At 40.0% G+C, this 20408-nt stretch overlaps 2 protein-coding genes across 13 annotated transcripts in view; both read right to left on the reverse strand.

The window, feature by feature from the left end:
- Positions 1–3306, reverse strand: part of TRAF3IP2 (TRAF3 interacting protein 2) — a 50614-nt gene extending 47308 nt beyond the window's left edge. For 2 of the 6 annotated variants that reach the window (XR_014493869.1, XM_083374558.1), the window contains exons 1-2: positions 3245–3275; positions 667–811 (exon numbers count right to left, since the gene is read on the reverse strand). Coding sequence is in view for 2 of the 6 variants with exons in the window: in XM_083374558.1 (XP_083230684.1) it covers positions 667–704 (38 nt within the window). In the remaining 4 variants the exon portion in view is untranslated. Of the gene's footprint in view, positions 1–666; positions 812–3182 lie in introns of all 6 variants that reach the window. The other 4 variants (XM_083374559.1, XM_083374561.1, XM_083374560.1 and 1 more) reach the window with 4 other exon arrangements.
- Positions 3307–16628: 13322 nt separating this feature from the next.
- Positions 16629–20408, reverse strand: part of FYN (FYN proto-oncogene, Src family tyrosine kinase) — a 108689-nt gene continuing 104909 nt past the window's right edge. For all 7 annotated transcript variants that reach the window (XM_083350066.1, XM_083350069.1, XM_083350068.1 and 4 more), the window contains 2 exons: positions 18679–18810; positions 16629–18332 (listed from right to left, as the gene is read on the reverse strand). In XM_083350066.1, the coding sequence (XP_083206192.1) occupies positions 18124–18332; positions 18679–18810 (341 nt within the window). In that variant the 3' untranslated portion in view covers positions 16629–18123. The remainder of the gene's footprint in view (positions 18333–18678; positions 18811–20408) is intronic.

Below are 20408 nucleotides of genomic sequence, written 5' to 3' on the forward strand. Positions count from 1 at the left end.
ACACGGGAACAGCTTTTTCCCTCACGCCATCACTGCAGAACATCCAGTTCTCACAATGCTGTCTAATGTCTGACTGTATTTACTCATGTAGTATGGCCGTAGTATTATTTATCCTTCCAATTATCTTCTTTCCTCCCCCCTCTTATTGGTATTATTATGATTATTATCATTATTCTGTTGCTTTGTATGCACACTGAGAGCTTCTGCACTGGAGACAAATTCCTTGTCTGTCTAATCACACTTTGTCAAATAAAGTATTTAATTCAATTCAATTGTATCTAAGCTTGTTGTGATGTATGGCTAAAATATTCATCATCGAGTTCCCAATTTCAAAATTACACATGCATTTTTTTATCAGAATCAGTAAGCTTCTGTGATATCATAAAAATCAATGAGGTTTGAGAAGCTATGGAAGCTCCTACTTTCAGTCTTCTAAATATGAAAAAAAGCAACTGCGTGATTTACACAGGACTGTATGTTGGCTGGAGAATTCTGGGAATTGAAGTCCACACATCTAAAGTTGCCAAGGTTGAGAAAGACTGCAGTAGACCAACTAGTCCCTTTGCCCCCCTCACTCCCACCACACCGAAGCTGTCATTAGCGAAGGGAGGAAAACCTTCAGGCTTAGGATCCTAATAAATGGAGTATTAGTTTCTCCGTTCTGACCTGTGCAGCTCTCTGGTCCAAAAATCAATGCATTTCATTTGAGGAAGCACATGTTCTTCATAGTTAATTTTCTTGCCAAGTTTGGAAAAATAACAATGAGTTCCAGTAGAGCTGACTTGAAGTATTTCTTCAAACCTTGCTCACTCTTCAGTTGCATAAAGGGAAATATTCAGTAATGAAATGAAACACATCCAAATTATTTTTTTTTTACTTTTTGCAGAAGAGAAACAGCTGAGAATGATTTTAAAATAGCAAGAGTTCTACACATTTTAATATCAGTCAATTCCACAATTTCAGAAAAAAGACTTACAATGTATTTATTTCTACAGGATAAAGATTCACTCTTCAATGAAACTTCATAAGAAATAAGTTGAATCAGAAAACTATTCTGAGTCTCTGAAGTATCAGATTAAATTTCATCCTGACCCAAACATTTGCAGCATTTAAAACATATAAAGGAAAAAAAGCGCAAATTTCTCTTTATTATGTTGCCACTTTCTCATTTCTACTCCTTCAGTCATCTTATAATTCAACTCCTACAAAATTAAACAGAAACGAAGAATACAATAGACATACATCTATCAAGTCCACAGGTACCTAATTCTGAAATATAGTTCAAAATGTTGGGCTTACATCTATAAGGACTTTAAAACTGCCGCATCTGAGCAAGGAAGCAATTTTATTCTCTAGTATTTAAGAACACTTATTTTAATTTCGTTTCCTTTCCTTGTCTAGAATTATCCAATTCAAGAATCTTTCTGTAGATAATCCTGAAGGCCTTCAACAAACTGAGATGCAGAAATCTCACCCTTACAAGCAAAAGGACCCAGCTGTTGAATCTGTGCATCCTGCATCTGCCCTGTCAGTATGGCTGAAGGCAGATGAAAAATTCAGGGATGGGGGAGCTGTTTCCATTTGGCTCAAACACCAGCACATAGCAGCAGTGTACACATTTAAATGATTGCTGGATAATGAATCCAATCAGGCTGTCAAGTGGGAAAGGGGAGAGGAGTCAAATAAGATAATTTGTTTGGGTAATTTGCCCTGAATGAGTCCATATTAAGTTTTAATTCATATTCAATCATGGCCAGCATTTTGGAAGGAAGAAGAGAGAAAAAACAGAATCCCTTGTGCTCCAACTATTTCTTAAGACAATTTGAACCTCATTGAAATCTCTGTACTTTCCCTTTTAAAGGCATGTGTTGGCCTATGAAATCTCCAAAGAACAAGGCTGACTCTCTCTGCTTTTGATTAAATCTTTTCTGACAGTAGAGAAGAAGAATGCGGAGTAACACATGGCAAGCTAGGTAGATTCCAGCTTCAAAGGCCACGCTGTTAGCTGAAAGAAACGGCTAGAAAATAAGAAACAGGGAGGGGGGTAGATAGACTGTAAAGCTAGCCTGAGCATGCAACAGTACAATCATGGAGAGAAATGCAGTTTGGTTTACACGCTTTTTCAGCAAAAGCATTCTTCCTAAATTAGGATATGAAAAAGAGATCCACAGCCTAACTGAGACTCCCTTCTCCCTAATTCTAATTTCAACTATTGTGCTATCAATTTTGGATTTTTCAGATAAGTAGATGATAATTCTAAGGATTAAGAGAGAATAGTGGGATATAGAATTGCCTTAAAGTTGTGCCAGTCTCAGCATGGCTGGTCAGAAATAGTGCTGGAAAAATCACACTGAGGCACCACCACTAAGATAGCTCGCTCCTGATACCCACCAATTAAACATCTAATAGGGAGAGACCACTGGGGACTTATTTCCTAACTAACCCACTGTGGCTTAACTCACTTTTTCATTATAAGTGGTAAGAGAATGCACACATCACTAAAACAGGCAGTTTATTGTTTTCTATTCAGATGATATATGTAGGCATGCAGAAATTTTCTTGCAGTTGGGTAACCTTAACAAATCCAACAAATAAATAAATCCTAACCGTGATATATTTCCGTTGTCAAAATGTCTCCACTCTCTCAAAGAGGTATGTTGCAAGTTGGTTTTTTGAGTAATATTTTGGCAACAAATCAGAGGAGAAACACAATCTGCTCTATGCCTATACTCAGGAGGGCATTTCGCGCATAAGAACGGCTTTACATATTTCTCCCCTGGTACAAGAGAAGCAGATTGGGGAACAGAGCCTCCTGGAGAAAATCTATCCAAGGCCCACTAAGAGTTGACACCGGCTTGATGGCACATAATCAATCAAGCTTATTTAGAAGCCAAGCCAAGCCCACGAGAGCCAAACCCTGGGCCTCTCAGCCTTCTTTCCGATGACAACACCGATTTATTGGCAGCAGAATCACGGGGTCTGCATTTTCCGAAGGGCTCCCATGGCCTGAGATAATGGCAGAGCCCAAGGTCTCAACTCCCACCTAGTCTGCTGCGGGGAGTAAATCAGCAATCAGGAAGTGAAACAGGCCCCAGCCGAGAAAAAACAAGAGCAGGAGAGGAAAAAGTGGGCCAACAGCCAACAGCCCAAGAGCTAAAGGAGGGGAGCTTTTAACAACTCACCTTAGACAACCCCCTCCCTCCCCCCCCCCCCCAAAGGGGATCGGCAAGGCAGGGCAGACCACCTGGCCTCGTCTGTCCTTCCTCTTCTCTCCCCAGATGGTCGCCTCCCGGAGTTTTTCCCGGCTTCTCTCTCCTCCTTTGCTCTGACAGGTAAGTTGCTGAACAGGCTCCGCACCAGGAAGTAGAGCTGTGTATGCAAATCGCCGAGTTGGACGCCTCTTTTTGAAAAAAAGTCAAAGGGCTGTCAGGGGGGAAGGAAGTGCCACCGATAACGCTGGTTGTGGAGGAGGGAGCATTTGACTGAAGAGCGGTTGTAGGTTGGGTTCCTTGGATTTTCAGCTGGAAAAGGGAAGGAGAGCGGGGCGTCCAGATTCACTTCGGCCATTGACCAGAGCCGTCTCCTGCCCGACATTTTAGAAACAGAACAGGACAAGTTAAGCAGGTGATCCTTTATGCCTCTACTGCAGGGGTCTTCAAACTTGGCCCTTTTATGACTTGTGGACTTCAACTCCCAGAATTCCTCAGCCAGCTTTGCTGGCTGAGGAATTCTGGGAGTTGAAGTCCACAAGTCATAAAAGGGCAAAGTTTGAAGACCCCTGCTCTACTGTGCGACTTTTAACGATCGATATCAGGCTTTTTTTTATCATCAGGATCTGACAGGAGTTAACGTTGGTAATATACACTGACGGGCATTTTTTTTGGCAATGTTGCAGCCCGCCCTCGTCAAAAAAAACAAAAACAGAAAAACGCCATCCAAAATCAGAGGTCCGGAGGATTTGTTGCGGCATATGACCTAACGACTGCATAAGTTACAAGAATCTGAAACACTCGGGCTTCTCTAACGGAAGCTAACCAGAAGCGGGTTGCAAAAATTGGCACTGATCGGAGCGTGCAGCAAAGAGATTCAGAAAACGACCCTGCCATCTAGTAGTCATCTGGATGTTTGCAGCCTGGATCCAATAGCCTTACTACTAAATCTATTTTTTTTTAAAAAAAAATGTCTAAACTCTAAAACATAAAATAACAACGTTCTCCCACCCCCCACGGCTTGTTTAAAGCCGTGTTTCTCAAACTTTCCAACTCTTAAGACCCGTGGAATGCTGGGAATTGGCCTACACGTCTTAAAGTTGCTAAGTCTGAGAAACGCTGCTTTAAAGGAAGAGGTGTCAACCTTTTGGCAGCCCGGAGTAGCGGAAAGACAGTGTGATGTGCTTAACGTGTGGAAGTGAAAACAGGGATCCCCAAGGTTCCTCTCCCTCCCTCCCTCTCTCTCTCTCTCTCTCTCTCTCTCTCTCTCTCTCTCTCTCTCTCTCTCTCTCTCTCTCTCTCTCTCTCTCTTGCCTGACCTTTCTTCCAAACTTGATGCTGTGGAGAAAAATAGGTCTTGCATGGTGCTAAGATATAAACACAGGTACCATAAAAAATATAGGAGAGGTGCTTGACAGCAATCTGTCAGTGACTAGACAGTACTAGAAGCCATGATGTTCTGATTTTTCCCACTGCATGCTTTTTTAAAGAATGGGACCGTTTATTTTATTCTATTACTTATGTTATTCATGTTTTAAAATTGTCCTTCACGCCCCTGTGTGAATCATTAGTCAGGCCTCAGTGAAGAAAAAAAAAGGAAAAGAAATAGACACTGCAAACTCAAGATTATATGAAAGCAGATTAGGAGGGTATATGTTCTGAAAAGAAAAAGCAGGATGGCTACATATGTCTAAATGTTTTGGAAGCCTGACTGAACTAGCACTTCAGTACTATGTACCAGCAAGACGTAACCATGGTGTTTATGTATTTTGGTTATTGACATCTCTACTATAATTTCAGTAATCCTCGACAATTGAGAGCAACATTTATGTTGCTAAGCAAGACATTTATCATTTGACTATGAGCCAGCAGTGTGCAGCAGCAACCAAAAAAGCTAATACAATCCTGGATTGTATAAACAGAGGCATAGAATCAAAAACACGTGAAGTATTAGTACCGCTTTATAAAACCCTGGTAAGACTACACCTGGAATACTGCAGCTAATTTTGGTCACCATATGACAAAAAAGATGTTGAGAGTTTGGAAAAAATCCAGAGAAGAACGGCTGCAGAACTTGGGTTTGGCTAGTGAAAGAAAAGAAGAAATAGGGGAGACATGATAACAGTATTCCAGTATTTGAGGGGCTGCCACAAAGAAGAGGGGTCACGTTATTCACCAAAGCACCAGAGGGCAGGATAAAAAACAATGGTTGGAAACTGAACAAAGAGAGAAGCAGCCTAGAATTAAGGAGAAACTTTCTGACAATGAGGACAATCAACCAGTGGAAGAGCTTGCCTCCAGAAATTATGGGTGCTCCATCAGTGGAGGTTTTTAAGAGATTAAACCAGACATGTCAAACTCACGATGTCATGTGACATCGCGCAACGTATCGGAGCTTTTTTCCCATTGCCGGCAATGGGGTGGGCGCGGTTTTGTTGTGATGCATCCGGCTTGCGGGCCAGCAGTTTGACACCCCTGGATTAGACAGTCACTTGTCTGAGAAGGTATAGGTTCTCCTGCTTGAGCAGGGGCTGGACTAGAAGACCTCCAAGGTCTCTTCCAGTTCTGTTCTATTCTGTTCTATTTTATTTTGGGTTAAAAGGTAAAGGTAAAGGTTCCCCTGCACATGCGTGCTAGTCGTTTCCGACTCTAGGGGCCGGTGCTCATCTCCATTTCAAAGCCGAAGAGCCAGCGCTTGTCCGAGGACGTCTCCGTGGACATGTGGCCGGCATGACTAGACGCCAAAGGCGCACGGAACGCTGTTACCTTCCCACCGTAGTGGTCCCTATTTTTCTACTTGCATTTTTACGTGCTTTCGAACTGCTAGGTTGGCAGAAGCTGGGACGAGTAACAGGCGCTCACTCTGTTACGCAGCACTCAGGATTCAACCCGCCAAACTGCCGACCATCTAATCGACAAGCTCAGCGTCCTAACCCACTGAGCCACCACATCCCTTTATTTTGGGTTAGGATGTGCTATTTCCAGCCAATTATACTACCTAAATTACATGTTGTTCCTAAACTACCTTGGCAATGCTAATCCAAGTAATGTTTGTGGCAAACAATTTCCATTCTTCTCAGTGAGCCTCCGGCCTCAAGTAAAGATTTTACTGATAAGACTGAAATAATGGTCTTTTCTATAGAAGTAGTGCTTAGGAATTTTAAAAAAGTATATATGGTAATTTCTTTACAGTTTGACTACAAATAAAATGACAACACCCACCCAACCCCCCAGCCCCTTTTATATGTTTCTAGAAAAGCTAAATCATCCTTTCAAGGGGTAACACCCCCTCCCCCACGTTTGTTACACTCCAAGATACAAACAAAAGAATAAACACAATCCGTTGATTTATAAGCAACTTCCAATTAATTCTCTCTTAATAATAAAAACCTCTCTTGCTATTTATTAAAGTTTTCCCCACAGCAATACATATCTCTTTAATTAAGATCAGCAATGAAATAACGCTTTCCTTATTCCCTGTTGCTTTCAATTAGTCATTCATTGATCATTATCCCAAAAACACATGACAATTTATAGAAGAACAAACATCGGATAGATTGCTTAGAAATTATGCTTCTGGAGGTATAATGGGGAAGGAAGTAATAGGGGAAGTATTGCAAGGAAAAACTACTTGCTTCATACAGTACTGAGACAAAACTATAGCAGCATTTAATATCAGATTAGATTTTACCCAATGAGACATGCCTTGATTTTATAGAAAAGCGAGCTTCTTTGAACAGATCCCTTTTTTTGAATTGGGAGTCACTGGCATGAAGGATGGTAAAGAATGAGATGCTTTACATCAAGGGTCCCCAACCCCTGGTCTGCGGAGCAGTACCGGTCCGTAGCATGCCAGCAACTAGGCCACACAAATAAGCAAAGCCCCATCCACAGGATGCAGTCAGCACACAAAACCACGCCTCTTCCGGTTCATGGAAAGACCTCTCTCCATGTAACCGGTCCCTGATGCCCAAAACACTGGGGACTTCTGCTTTACATGGGATTAATGCTGTCCCTTCTGAAGCTCCAGTCAACATTTTTCATGGGAATTAACCTGGAATTTCTCATGTTTGACTACAGAAATGTGCTGTTCTTACAAATAGGAGAGTGTGTATTTAGTCCCTTTTCATAATGAGAAAATGAATTTCAAAATATTTCTTTTTTATTTATTTATTGAATTTATTCGCTACCCATTTCATAATGAAATGATTCTGGGTGGCTTCCAGGATTAAAACACTAAAACCCTAACAAGTAATGCATATATTATTTTATGTTGGACAATTCAGACATTTGAAGTTCAGATGAAAAACTTTCCTTAACTGCAGTTGAAACCAATTGGAGCTGCATTCAACAATGGACAGAGTAAGCAGAATCACAGGTGTGATTCTTCCCTTTGCACAGTACACAGTGGCTATGTTGCCATGACTTGCCGAGGGCAAAAGAGCCAATCACATTTTAGTGTATTATGTGGTGGAAACCTAGCCTGAATGGTTAGACCATTGTTCAGTGAGTTGTACAAGTAATTGTGCTGAGTAAACCTAATTAAGTTAATCCTGAGTAAGCATACTAAAAGGACACGGATAAAAAGAAAAAAGATATCATGGCATACTACTTCTCCTGCTTCTGCAAGGTTCTTTTCCTCTGTTTTGCGGGGTGGTGGTGGGTTAAACTGCTTTTTTAAAAATAAAACAGAACAAAGGGGAAAAAAACTGCTCTTCAGCTATTAGACAGCATGTAGTTTGGGAGAAGACTGATGGACTGATTTCTGGTTTGAGACTTCTTTGAGTAGAATGTGATGAATAGTCTGGATCTTCCTTGCTTCCCATCTAAAGGAGCTACTCTTGTTTCCAAGGAGATCTGTCTCGCATTTTTGCTCTACACTTACTCGTGTACTCAAGGGTTGCAAGAAACAACTCATGGCTTGCTTTCTCTAAGAAGCTTTGTAAAAAGGTGTAGTAGAAACAAAAATACTAAAATAAAGCAATGGAGAAACGATTGGTGACAATGACAGAATTTGCTAAGATCACAAAACTGATGTGTTGGATTAGAGAAAGGACAAATGTCAATGATTGGAAATGGTTTATGGACTTTTTGCTGAAAATGGAAAAACGAGAACTTGTGTTTTATGGGTTTGATGGTTAGAAAGGGTAGACAATAAAGGAGAATATTTGTAGCTGTTGAAATGAGGGGTCCTTGGGACTCTCTGAGCTTGGTTGTTTTTTTGCAGATGTTTCATTACCTAAACTAGGTAATATTATCATGCTAATAGGGAGTGGGGTTTGCTCTCAGTTTATAGTCTAGTGCAGAGCTCCCCAACCTTTTGAGCACCAGGGACCGGTTCCGTGGAGAGAGGTTTTTATGCGGATCAGTGGGGGCGTGGTTTCATGTACTGCCTGCATCCCGCAGATGGGGCTTTGCTTTTTTGCGTGGAATGGTTTCTGGCATGCCATGGCCCGGTACCAGTCCACGGCCCGGGGGTTGGGGACTCCTGTTCTAGTGGCTTGCCCTGTCAGTGTTGGTGGGCGAGGTTTTGGTGTTTCTTAATTGGGCTGTTTATTGTTAAGTTTTTTGGCAGTTCCTTAATCGGGGTATTGTTTACTTCTTGATTGTTGGTCCGATGTTGATTATTATGTTAATCTATACTCATCTGGGTGTTGATTGCTGGTGGGGAGGTGTTTTGGTCTTTTGTTCCTATATTTGTCTTGTTATCTTTTTTATATAGCATGTAGATGTTGTTTATGTCTATGTGTCTATTGATGGCTTCTTTGTCTGAGTTCCAGACTTCCAGAAATTCTCTAGTATTTTTGGACTTGGCTTGGTCCAGGATGATCATGGTTTCCCAGTTGAAACTATGGTTAAGTCTGTCCTTATATTGTGAAATTAAAGAGTTTTCATATGTCTTCTGATTACTAGTTGGTGTTCATGGATGCATTCTGCTGGTCTTCTGCCTACATAGTGACTATTGCAGTCTTCACACTATTCAGATTGCCCTCAAGTTACAACCATTCATTTAGTGACTGAAGTTACAATGGCACTGAAAAAAGTGACTTATGACCGTTTTTGACACCTGCGACCTTTGTGGCATTCCCATAGAAACATGATCAAAATCTAGATCACCAAACCATATTCTACTACTATCTTATGCACATCTCTCTAAAATCCAACTGAGTTGAATGTGACTGGCTTCTGGAAAATATATGCAAGATTTAAGCTACCTCTCCCTCCACTTTTATAAACTAGTGTGTGTGAGACCAAATGAAAAAATAATAGGTCAAGAAGAAAAAAATATAAGGAAACAAAGCTCAAATAATTGTAAGCCATCTTGGAACCTGTACACTTTCTTGAGTAAAAAGGAGAGAGTACACACCCTTGATGTCTTGCATATCACACAATCCATCTATCCGACATCCACAGGGACAGAGTAAATATCTGGGATCTGAGCACAAAAACATGTGGAGGCCTTTGCATGAGCTGAAACCACACAGCTTGCAGTTCTCTTGCACCGACACACAAAGCCCTTTCCCTGTAGACATTTATGGTGTAAACACAGACATCCAGAAGAATGGCTCCGTGACCCTTGGGAGACTCCCTGCTCTGTTCCACACGCCCATCCCTGGATTATAATATAATTGGGTAAAAAATAGGGTGGGAATACTAACAAATTATTCTAGGGACAGAGGAGAAATTGCTGAGTGGTTTCATGAGCATGCAGGAGAGAAAAATAATTGTCTTAAGAACCAGCATCTTGTTCTTAAAATCTCTATGTTAAAAGGATTTGCACTTTGTAGTATCTACTTCATTCTGTTTGTAGTCTTATTTAACAATGATGATTGTGTTTTTTCCCCTCCTTATTCATAAACATTCACATAGCTTTCTTGCTTTTATTATTTGTTTGTCTTCCCGTGAAAGGTTGATACAGATGAACAATACTTTTTTGTCTGGTAGACTAGGAGTCCTTCCATCTGGAAACACCTTTGTTGCCAACTCTAAGGTAAGACTACACAGTGTGACAAGATGTGATTTCAATATTGCACATGAAATAAATGGAATGCTCTGCATATCAAATGGAGGCATCATAAGCACTTTCATTGCACCCGGTTCTGTCTTCCTCTACATGTGACAGTGTGGTTTTGTGCAAATGGAACCTTTCTTTGCATCATGTTGAAGCAGGAAGAAGCCAGGAACTAGCCTTACAGCAGTAGGAAGGTGGGTTCTGGCCCAATGGGGAAAAAAAGGCAATGACATCAGTGCCTGATAAGCATGAGGTTTAATTTGCTTCCTGTGCAGAACTAAAAGCTACATTTGATGATGGCTTCTGATGATCTTGCAGTTATAATCTGTTTGCTTTAATTTTCCCAAGGCACTGTACTACAATTAATTTTGGGGCCTGAGATTTTCCTCGAAGAAAAGGCAGGTCACCATCTCCCAGGTTGTCTTAAAACCAATCATGTCTTGCTAATGACTATTATTGAGTGTCTCCAAGCATGAGGATAATAGGCGAGTACTGGAGTGTTGAGATGTGCAAAAATGTTTTAAAATGCAAAACACTGAGCTTGGACTGAGCTGTTTTGTGGAACAGACCATTCCAGATTTGAAAGAATATTCAGAACTAGAGAGACGTGGATTTAGATCTCTGCCACTGACGTGATAAAGACAGGTGGGAGGCTGTATCCCAGTCTTTCAGGCAAAGTTTAATGGCAAGAATAAAAACCAGGCCCATCTCTAGTTTAGAGAAAAAGCAGTTTCTGGGTTGTTTGCTTCCTCTTCCATGCCAGAAAGATCACTCAGCCTCCCCTCATGCACACAAACACACTAGCTAGCCAGTTGCTATGGGAACCAATACAGACTTACTCCCCCTATCCTCCCTTGGCAGCTCCCCAGAGCCACCAGTCTTGCCATGCAGAGTCAGTTGGAGGTGGAGAGTCCCCCCTCCCTTCCTGTTGAATGATGACCTGAGCTGGACAGTACATCATGGTGGGAAGGACAGAATCTTCTTAGTTCTGAGCCCAGTTCCTATTGATAGTTGGGGGAGATTACAGGTATGAGGCTTGTGTGGGAATTTTCAATGAAACTGCTGGTCATCTGTTGTGAACTCTCGGGGTAAGCATTCCAAACAATTCCTCCTGGCTCCGTTATCCAAAGTACATTCCACTTCTTTGTTCACCAATATAAGAAGGGGAAGGGAAGGAACAGTTTTCAAAAGTAAGGAGCACGGGGGGGGGGGCTGTCATAAACCAGCAAGGCACAATGGAAGACCAGATGAATCTTAACAAGAGTAGACAATTGCAAACAAAAGACACAGGATTAATTTGCTGGGTAACTGGAAAGGAACCAATACATTTTTGAGTCCAGCTTTTTAGATGAGCAGGCAGAAAGTAAACATTTAACGGAAAGCCACGTCAAATTCCCCCAAAGCAATCTTGCCCGTGTGCTTATGTAATCTGTTTGTATGTAGCCTCTGCTAAATCTGACCAGTGAAAGGATTGGAGAAGCCTGCTTTTCCTGCAGAAAGTCTGAGGCTAAAGGAACTTCAGATGCTGGCATTCTGAAAAGTGAGATGGGAGGTGGAAGTGGTGGTAGCCATAGACCGCCTGAGAGAGAGACATGCCTATGGAGAAAGGTACTGAGATGTGATATACGAATTCTTCAAGCAACAATTCAGTCCAATTGTCTTGCTGATAAAGACCTAGCATTTCAAGTAACTGTTCTAGCAATTGGTTTTACCCTCTCTATTAATGGACTTAGCATTTTAAGTAGCTGTTCTAACAATTGGTTTATCCTCTCTGTTTTCCCATTAGAGGCCCATTAGAGGATGGATCACAAATGAATTTGAATGTCTAATCGCTGGAACAGGGCTTTCAAAAACTGAATGTACTGTAAATTGAGAGCTGTAATCTGGGATCACATAATTGACTAGGCCCCTGTACATAAAAATGACCAAACAAATGTTGTGCAGTTTGCTAGGCTGATGGAAAGCCCTTGCAGGTAATAAAAATGAGCTTATCTTGATAAACAAATTGTCTACCATAAAAAATGGTAGCATTTTTTAGTTAGTAGAAAAGAGCCGTGGTGGTACAGTGGTTAGAATGCAAAATTGCAAGCTAACTCCGCCGACTGCCAGCAGTTCAATCCTGACCGACTCAAGATTGACTCAGCCTTCCATCCTTCCGAAGTCAATAAAAGGAGAACCCAGATTGTTGGGGGCAACAGGCTGACTCTGTAATCCACTTAGAGAGGGCTGTAAAGCACTATGAATCGATATATGAGTCTAAGTGCTATTGCTATTATACTGTACTGTACATGAGAAAGATTAGCAATAAAACCCATTGAAACAGAATCCTATACTCCCAGTAGGTAAGGGAGGAACTAAGGTAAATTGGCCAGAGCTTCAGAAATATTCTAACTCAGTCATCAATTTTTTTTACCACTTTATGGGAAAACAATTTTAGCTATTCAATTCACAATTAAAGCCACACTGTCACTTCTTTTCATGTTTTCCACTCTACATGATCAGATCACCTGAACAGAATAACAGAGTTGGAAGGGGCCCTGGAGGTATTCTAGTCCAACCCTCTGCTCAAGCAGGAAACCCTAAACCATTTCAGACAAGTGGTTGTCCAATCTCTTTTCAAAACCTCCAGTGATGCAACATCTTCTTCCCAATCCACCAGTTCTGTTCATTTGCACAATGCGTTCAATTTGAAGAACTTGTCCACCATTCATTTCTACAAGCACAGCTTTCTCTACCAATTGTGTGGACAATTTATATTCTTGCACTGGGGATTCACGAATGAAGCTGGCTATTGCACCTGGATGTAAGGGCAATGAGAATTGAGACTGCACAAAATATGAAAGGGATAATAAAATACACTTGCCTGCTGTCAGCTGCCAAAGCTCTTCTTGTCTGAGATCAAACTTGCTGAGTTCTTGGGAGCGAGCCCTGTAAACATTTCAAAAGATGAGCTCAGGCACTTGTTTGCTATGTGGCCTGCAGGTCCACAAGTGTGGCACTTAGCAACTGAGGCCTATACCTTAATGGGGCAAACCTTAACTAGGTGTCCTGGTGCTCGAATATAGAAATGCAAACCAAGATCTTTCCTCTTCTGTTTTTCTACTATGGATAGAATCTAACTGTTCCTATTGTATGGATTGCCCAGCCCTCCTCTCGAAGGCTATGGGGAGGAAGAGGTGAATAGATCCATAAAGGTTCTTACCCTTTTCCCCCTGTGCCTTGTCTCCTCCATTCACCCATTAATTAACACACAATTTTGGAACAATTGGTCCAAATTCTCTGGTGTGCCTTGATTCACTAATTCATTCCTGAGTTGTTCATAAGTTCTTCTTGGAACTGATCAATTAGAGCAAGGTCATTCCACCACATATCCCTGACATACGATTGCAAATCTGATAAGAGTCTCAAACTCTGTGGTTGCCCTGTTTCATCATCTTTCATCTCTCCATTTCCTGTTGCTGTCCTGAGTTGTTAAATGCAGCTATAAATTTTTGCATGCAGTTCATACTTATTCAATAACAGATCCATGCCTTCAATGAGGGACATAGTTCATTTGGCTGAGGCCACTTTGAGGATGTTCAGAACAAAGGTTATTCTGGATGATCTCTAAAAAAATATGCTTGGCTAGCATGGCCTAAACAATTTACAATGAGTTGTGAAAGTCAGAAACTGGTCCTGGGTTCTTCCAACGTCTCCAGAAAACTCTCGAGGGTGAAGAAATACCACTTAGGCTGCAGTTGTTGAGCTGCTTCTGGTGGTGTATCCCAAATGCAGAATTACTTGTATCATGATTCAAAATGCTTCAGCAAATTCTTCTGCAAACTTGAGTTCCTTAAGGATTGACTGCCATCTCCATAGTCAAAGACAAGGGCTGATGTTTCTCTGAATAAAGAATAGGAGGCTTTCAAAACAGGTATCAGTTCTTTGATGCAGGCCAGGAAGCAGACACCATAGGACTACTGAAACTCTTCTCTACTTTTGGAGGCTACAACAACAGACTCTTGGAAGCCTGACTTAAGTTTAATTCTGCATCCTCTTATTCTAAAAAGAATCAAGGTAGGAATGTCTTGAGAGTTTCTCATCCCTTCTTCCTTTCCAAGACTAAGCAGAGCTTACAATTTTTGCATTCCTTCAAGATTAGTTCAGTATTCCTCCACAAAGTGCAGTTAAAAGTTTCTTCCTGGATTCTCTTAATCAAGGTTTGGTATCAAAGTCCCAACAGGACTGTTTTCCTTAGCTGGATTTAACCTCTCCAGCTTACTTATCCTGGTGAATTTGTTTTGGTTTCTACTTCTGTGAAATGAGGGAGCTTGAGGCTCAGAAATGTCCCCTCTAAGGAACAGCCTCCTGCTGGAAATAAGATTGGCTCCCACGTTAGTGATGTTTTTTTAAGCTTCTACAACCTGAATTGTTTCTCATTGCCTCAGGGGGATGAGAAGTTGCTTTGGTTTATGATGCCATTCTTCCTTGATTTATTTCAATCTTACAGTATGAATATTTTATTATAATGATACAATATTGTTTATTGCCATGTGGTCTGCATGCAGTGGCACGTAAATATCTAATAAATAAATAATAATTCCATTTGTCAAAGGTTATATACACACCCACAGTGATGATCTGATTTTTAATACCACCAACAAAATGCACCAGTATGATCACATTAGAGATTGTGCTAGTTCATTGCTGTAGTTATTAGCTGAAAATTAATTCACAATAGATTGTCCCATGTTGACAATGAATGAAAAATGATACCTTTGTCACTATTAAAAATGGTTTAATAGGCAAAAGAAGATCTTACAGGGAACACAGAGCTAGAAATCGAATACTGATCTACAGTATGTGAAATAGTGCAGCACTACATATATGTTGAGAACCAATTTGGTATAATGGTTAAGGCACCAGGAGACTGTGGATTCTAGTCCAGCCTTACACACAAAACCAGCTGGGGCACCTTCAGCCAGCCACTCTCTCTCAGCCCTAGGAAAAAGGCAAGGGCAAACTACTTCCAAAATCTTTCCAAGAAAACTGCAGGGACTTGTCCAGTCACCAGGAGTCAAGACTGGCTTAAAGACAAAGACACTTCTATAGATCTTATCAAAGAACTCCCCCTTTCTGTATTTGAAATCACTAAGGCTAAGAATATTTTTTGTTTAGGTAATCAGATAAAATCTTAACATTTAATGAAAAGCTAGCTCTTAGAAATCACACCAAATGGATCTACATGCCTTCAGTTTCATCACAAAGTAGACTGCAGGTATTTCTGATTGCTTTTCAGGGTGGTTCAGAGACTGCCTGACGTTTGACATTCCTTTGTTCCCCCCCCCCCCTTGTTTTTCTTATGCAACATCAACAGCAAAGAGTTGAGCAGGGCAAAATAAAATAAGTTGACAGTGCATTTTGATTGATTTGTCAACCTTCAGATACATTAAATCTCTTCCCTTTAATGCATCTCTAAGAACTAACTGGGCAACATGTTTGACTAGAATAGAAAATCTTTTTATTCTTCCATTTTAACAGTGTGAGGATTTGTATCCCCAGACTATGAAACAACTAACCACTGGTTTCCTCTGCTTAATGCAACATTTAGAAATTATAGCAATAAAGCAGCATGTTTATCTAAAGTGGATACTCCTGTTCTTCCACAAAGACCTCTCTCTCTCTCTCTCTCTCTCTCTCTCTCTCTCTCTCTCTCTATATATATATATATATATATATATATATATATATATATATATATATATATATATATATATATATATATATATATATATTTCCTTGCACCAGTTTCTTAGCAACAAGACAAAGGCATCTATGAAACTGTTTTTAAGTTCTTTGTCTACAACTTGAGTAGACAGAGGCAAATTCTGAAGAGAACAATGCAATAATACTCATTACTTGCAAATAAATAAATAAATAAATAAATGTGAGTGTATGAACAAAAACCTCCTAGTTTCTTCTTTCTATAAGAATAAAGCAGTAATAAAGGATGAATACATACATACATATAAAATAAAAAAGTACCGGTAATCTATACCACGACATCACAAAAATTCTGAGAGAAAAAACTGTATCTTCCTTTTCTAGCCAAAAGGTAATAATGGAAGAATACATGAAAGCATTTGTTGTTGTTTTTAAAATGAAGGCTGCTTGTCAAATAGAGACCTTTTTTTGCACCTTTGAAGATCCAGTGACCCCTGGTGATACTTTGGAAGGCCAACTGATGCTTGAGAAGCATTGATTTGCATGACTGCTCCTAGGAATACTTCTTCATCTTACTTTATCATTGGTTTGCTTCAACTATTTTTGGGAAGGAATTTCCAGGTTAACTGTTACGCAAAATGCACTCCTACACAGAATTCTACCCAATGCCCTCAGTTCCAACCTTAAAGATGGAATTCTGGAATAATAGCAGAGGAAATATATTGTTTGAACATCCTGTAGAGTTGGAATCCAGATAGGTCACACCAGGGTCTAGGAATAACCATGCCCAATAGCCAAATAACCAAACTCTACCTCTACCTGTGATTTAAACAAATCAACGAAAATCCAAATGTAAAATGGTCTTTTTAATTACTAAATTAAGACAGTTAAACATTTAAAAAAACATAAAATTGCAAATAAAACAATAACAAAATGTAATTAAGATCATAACATTATTTTTTTAAAAAAACTTAAAAGAGAAGTAGAAAGGAGTGGGGTTTTTTGTTTCTTTTGGTTAGAAAAAAGGAAGGAAAGAATTCAAGGTTGATAGAGACAACTGAAGAAGTAATACTTTTGTGCATCCCACTGCTCTCATTTCCCAGAAAAGATGTGCATAGTAATTCTACTGAAACACTTGCAGACATATTGAAAGTAACTTCGTTAGCAGTACAGGATATTTAAAACACCTATATAATGATGGAAAATGGTACACAGAAAAGATATTCTAGCTGAGCTTGATGAATGAAAAAGCATCTCAATATGACTAAAAGGCTATGAGGTTGAGACTACTGAATGGGGTTACAATGTTTATTATTTTTTGTAAAAATCAGAAAATTCAGTTTACATATTTTGATACACAAAAGCACTTGCAGTTTCAACCTTCTGGTCCAGGCAGGGGTACTTTTCACTGTCTGTTTTAATTCCGATCTCAAAATCAAATGACACACTTGGCAAATGTTGAAATGTTGTACATGAGTTTTGAAAGATCAAAACTTACAACAACCTACGGGTATATAGTAAAACCAAACAGTGCAATCCAATTTAAAAAGTCATGCTGGGCAAAAGCCAAATATCCAGTCACTGGTTTTGGAATCATCACCAGCGTTCAATGTCCCCAGGAAAATCTTTCTGGGTGCTTCAGCATTATGGAATCCGTTTTTGAAATGAATTTCCTTTAGCTATAGCACCTGTGGACTATATATACAGGTATGTATATATTTTACATATTTCTATATATAAAAGAAACAAAACAAAAGCCCCAAACACTGGTCCTCATTTTATTGTGTTAGAACATGAAAAAATGTAGACAAAAAGAGGCCACTTCTGGAAAATAATACTTTAGTTGAATCAGGAGAAAACTAGTTAAAATCACATAATTCTGCATTTTTTTTAAAAAAAGGAAAGCACTAGGATAAATTATTGGCACTGAATTACTATTTACAGTGAACAAAGATTTTGCAGTTTACATAACATTAAAACAATGCAGTTTCAAAGTCTTTGATTAAGAAAAAAACCCCCACGTGTTCACTTTTCTGTTCAGAGAAGATATTCAGATTTTTAGGACACATAGTTCTAGAAGTTCTCATCTTCTGGCTTCAGTATATTTGGTGCTCTAAGATACAGCCTTGAACCATTCAACCTACGTCAATTGCAAATGGAACACCTGGTAACCGGTTTGCACAGCCCCCTCCCCCCAAATTACAGGTTATCCCCTGGCTGGTACTGTGGTTCAGTTGCTGTAAAGTAGTCTTCCAGGAAACCCTGTAAATACTCAAAAGTTGGGCGCTCTTCTGGGTCTTTTTTCCAGCAATGGATCATAAGCTCATGTAGAGAGATTGGGCAATCCTGAGGACATGGCATTCTGTATCCTCTTTCTACCTGTTCTAGGACTTCACGATTATTCATACCTAGGAAATATAAACAATTTTGAAGAGATGTAAAGCATATAATCTGAGTAAGCGCGCAATATATTTTTTATTTGAATTTGGGCTATTTATTTGGAAAATGGATTCCCCCTCCCCAAATGTTTATGAATGTCTTATCAGACAGGCATCCCTAAAAATCACTACTATGCCATGTGTGCTTCATGTAATTGATCTTAAACGATCAGTGTTTCCTGACTGAATCGTGAAATAGTCAAAGGTAGCATTTTTCATGCAAAATATCAGTAACCTATCACTTATTTGCATCTATCAATTAAAATGTTTGATGTAACTTTGGTTCTCTTTTCTTTAATTTGTATTTTTCTCTTACCTGGATATGGAACTCTCCCTTTTGTTACTAATTCTGTTAGCAATATCCCAAAGGACCAAACATCAGATTTTATTGTAAATCTTCCATATAGTGCAGCTTCTGGAGCAGTCCACTTGATAGGAAATTTTGCACCTGAGAGAATACAGAAATTATCAGTAAGCCTTTCGTTGTGAATTAATGGCTAATAAAGCTCTTATAATTCAAGAGAATAAAAAATTAAAAAATAATAATTCACTACATTCTTGTGAAAAACCTTGTCCTATATTTTAATAAATGATCCAATTTGAAACACAATTCAAACCTTTTTATTTGACACTGAAGTCTGAATACTAACCTGTTTCTACATCTCCTATGTGAGGGCTTTTCAACCTTTTCACCCATTGTACCACTTTTAGGATATGGCAACATCCGAGTACGACTAGTCACCTAGCAAGGTGTCAAAAACGTGATGACCCCCCCAAAAAGGAAAAAAGTGATGAAGTACAGGTATTCCTCGACTTACAACAGTTCGCTTAGTGACTGTTCGAAGTTACAATGGTACTGAAAAAAGTGCCCAAGCCACAGCCGAGCAAGACACCTGCCTGCCCGCCCGGCGGCACTCTTCCTCCTGTCCAAGGTTTTCATTGTTATGAGCATTTCTGTTGAGGATTGGCAGCAGGGGTGGGGTGGGGGTGGGGAGTTTGGTTTTCATTCCCCCATCTGCTGGGTGGTTGCAGCAGGTTTTGGTCACTTCACATGACCCTGGGACACTGTGACTGTCATAAATTTGAATCAGTTGCCAAGCATCTGAATGTAAATTACAAGACCCTGGAGATACTGCAACATTCCAGCTGATTGGCACTTCTTCTGGGCTCAGCAGAAGCACCAGGATCAGCGCTGATCTCCAGCTGGAGCCTGGCACTGATCCTGGCGCTTCCACTGAGCTCTGACAGCCCTGCAGCTCCAGCCGTCTCTCGCTCAGGCTTGTGCGGTGCTGCCATTGGTTCAGCTCATTCCCTTCCCCTGCTACCACTTTTCTAGGATGGTCGCATACCACCTGCCAGGTGCCAATGTATCACAGGGGGTACCCATACCACTGGTTGAAAAGCCCTGTCTTAAGCCATGTAAATTCTGATTGTATTTTCAAATAAATGAAAGGCAGAACTTTCAAATGGTGTGTTTGTATTCATGGAAACCATATTTATGTTCTATGATCTAAATGCTCAATTACTTAAGCATTCTAATTGTTTTCATGATTATTAAGTCTACAGACTCATTACATACCAACTGTGATTTGGTTAGCCTTTGAAGTGTTTTGCTGTAGCTCTAAACCTTTATTATGGCTGGTTGCACAGTCAGCCAGATGTTTGGATTGGATTTGGCATTTTTATTGCCTATCCTTAGGATACGCAGATACTATTGTTTGATGGTGTTAAAGGTATTGTTGCAGGATATAAGCTGTTCCAAATAAGGCTGCCTTTTGCAACTGACTGACGGAGATTTTGTCAATGCCAATAGTGTTCAATGGTGCCCCAGCAGTTAGGGGACAGCATCCAAGTGCCTATTATTATTATTATTGCTTTCTTTTTCCACAGCCGCTCTACTTTATTTGCAGGATCTTTGTATTTTGTTGTCTTCTTCAGTTCTTTCTCTTCTCTTCAGCCGTCTTCAAGTACTACAATGCCCACTATCCAGACTTTTGGCTTTATTGATAATTGTTAAGTCCAAGATGTTATGTGACAGATGCTTGT

This window comes from Vipera ursinii (genome assembly GCF_947247035.1).
Source record: "Vipera ursinii genome assembly, chromosome: 1".
Taxonomy (NCBI): Eukaryota; Metazoa; Chordata; class Lepidosauria; order Squamata; family Viperidae; genus Vipera; species Vipera ursinii.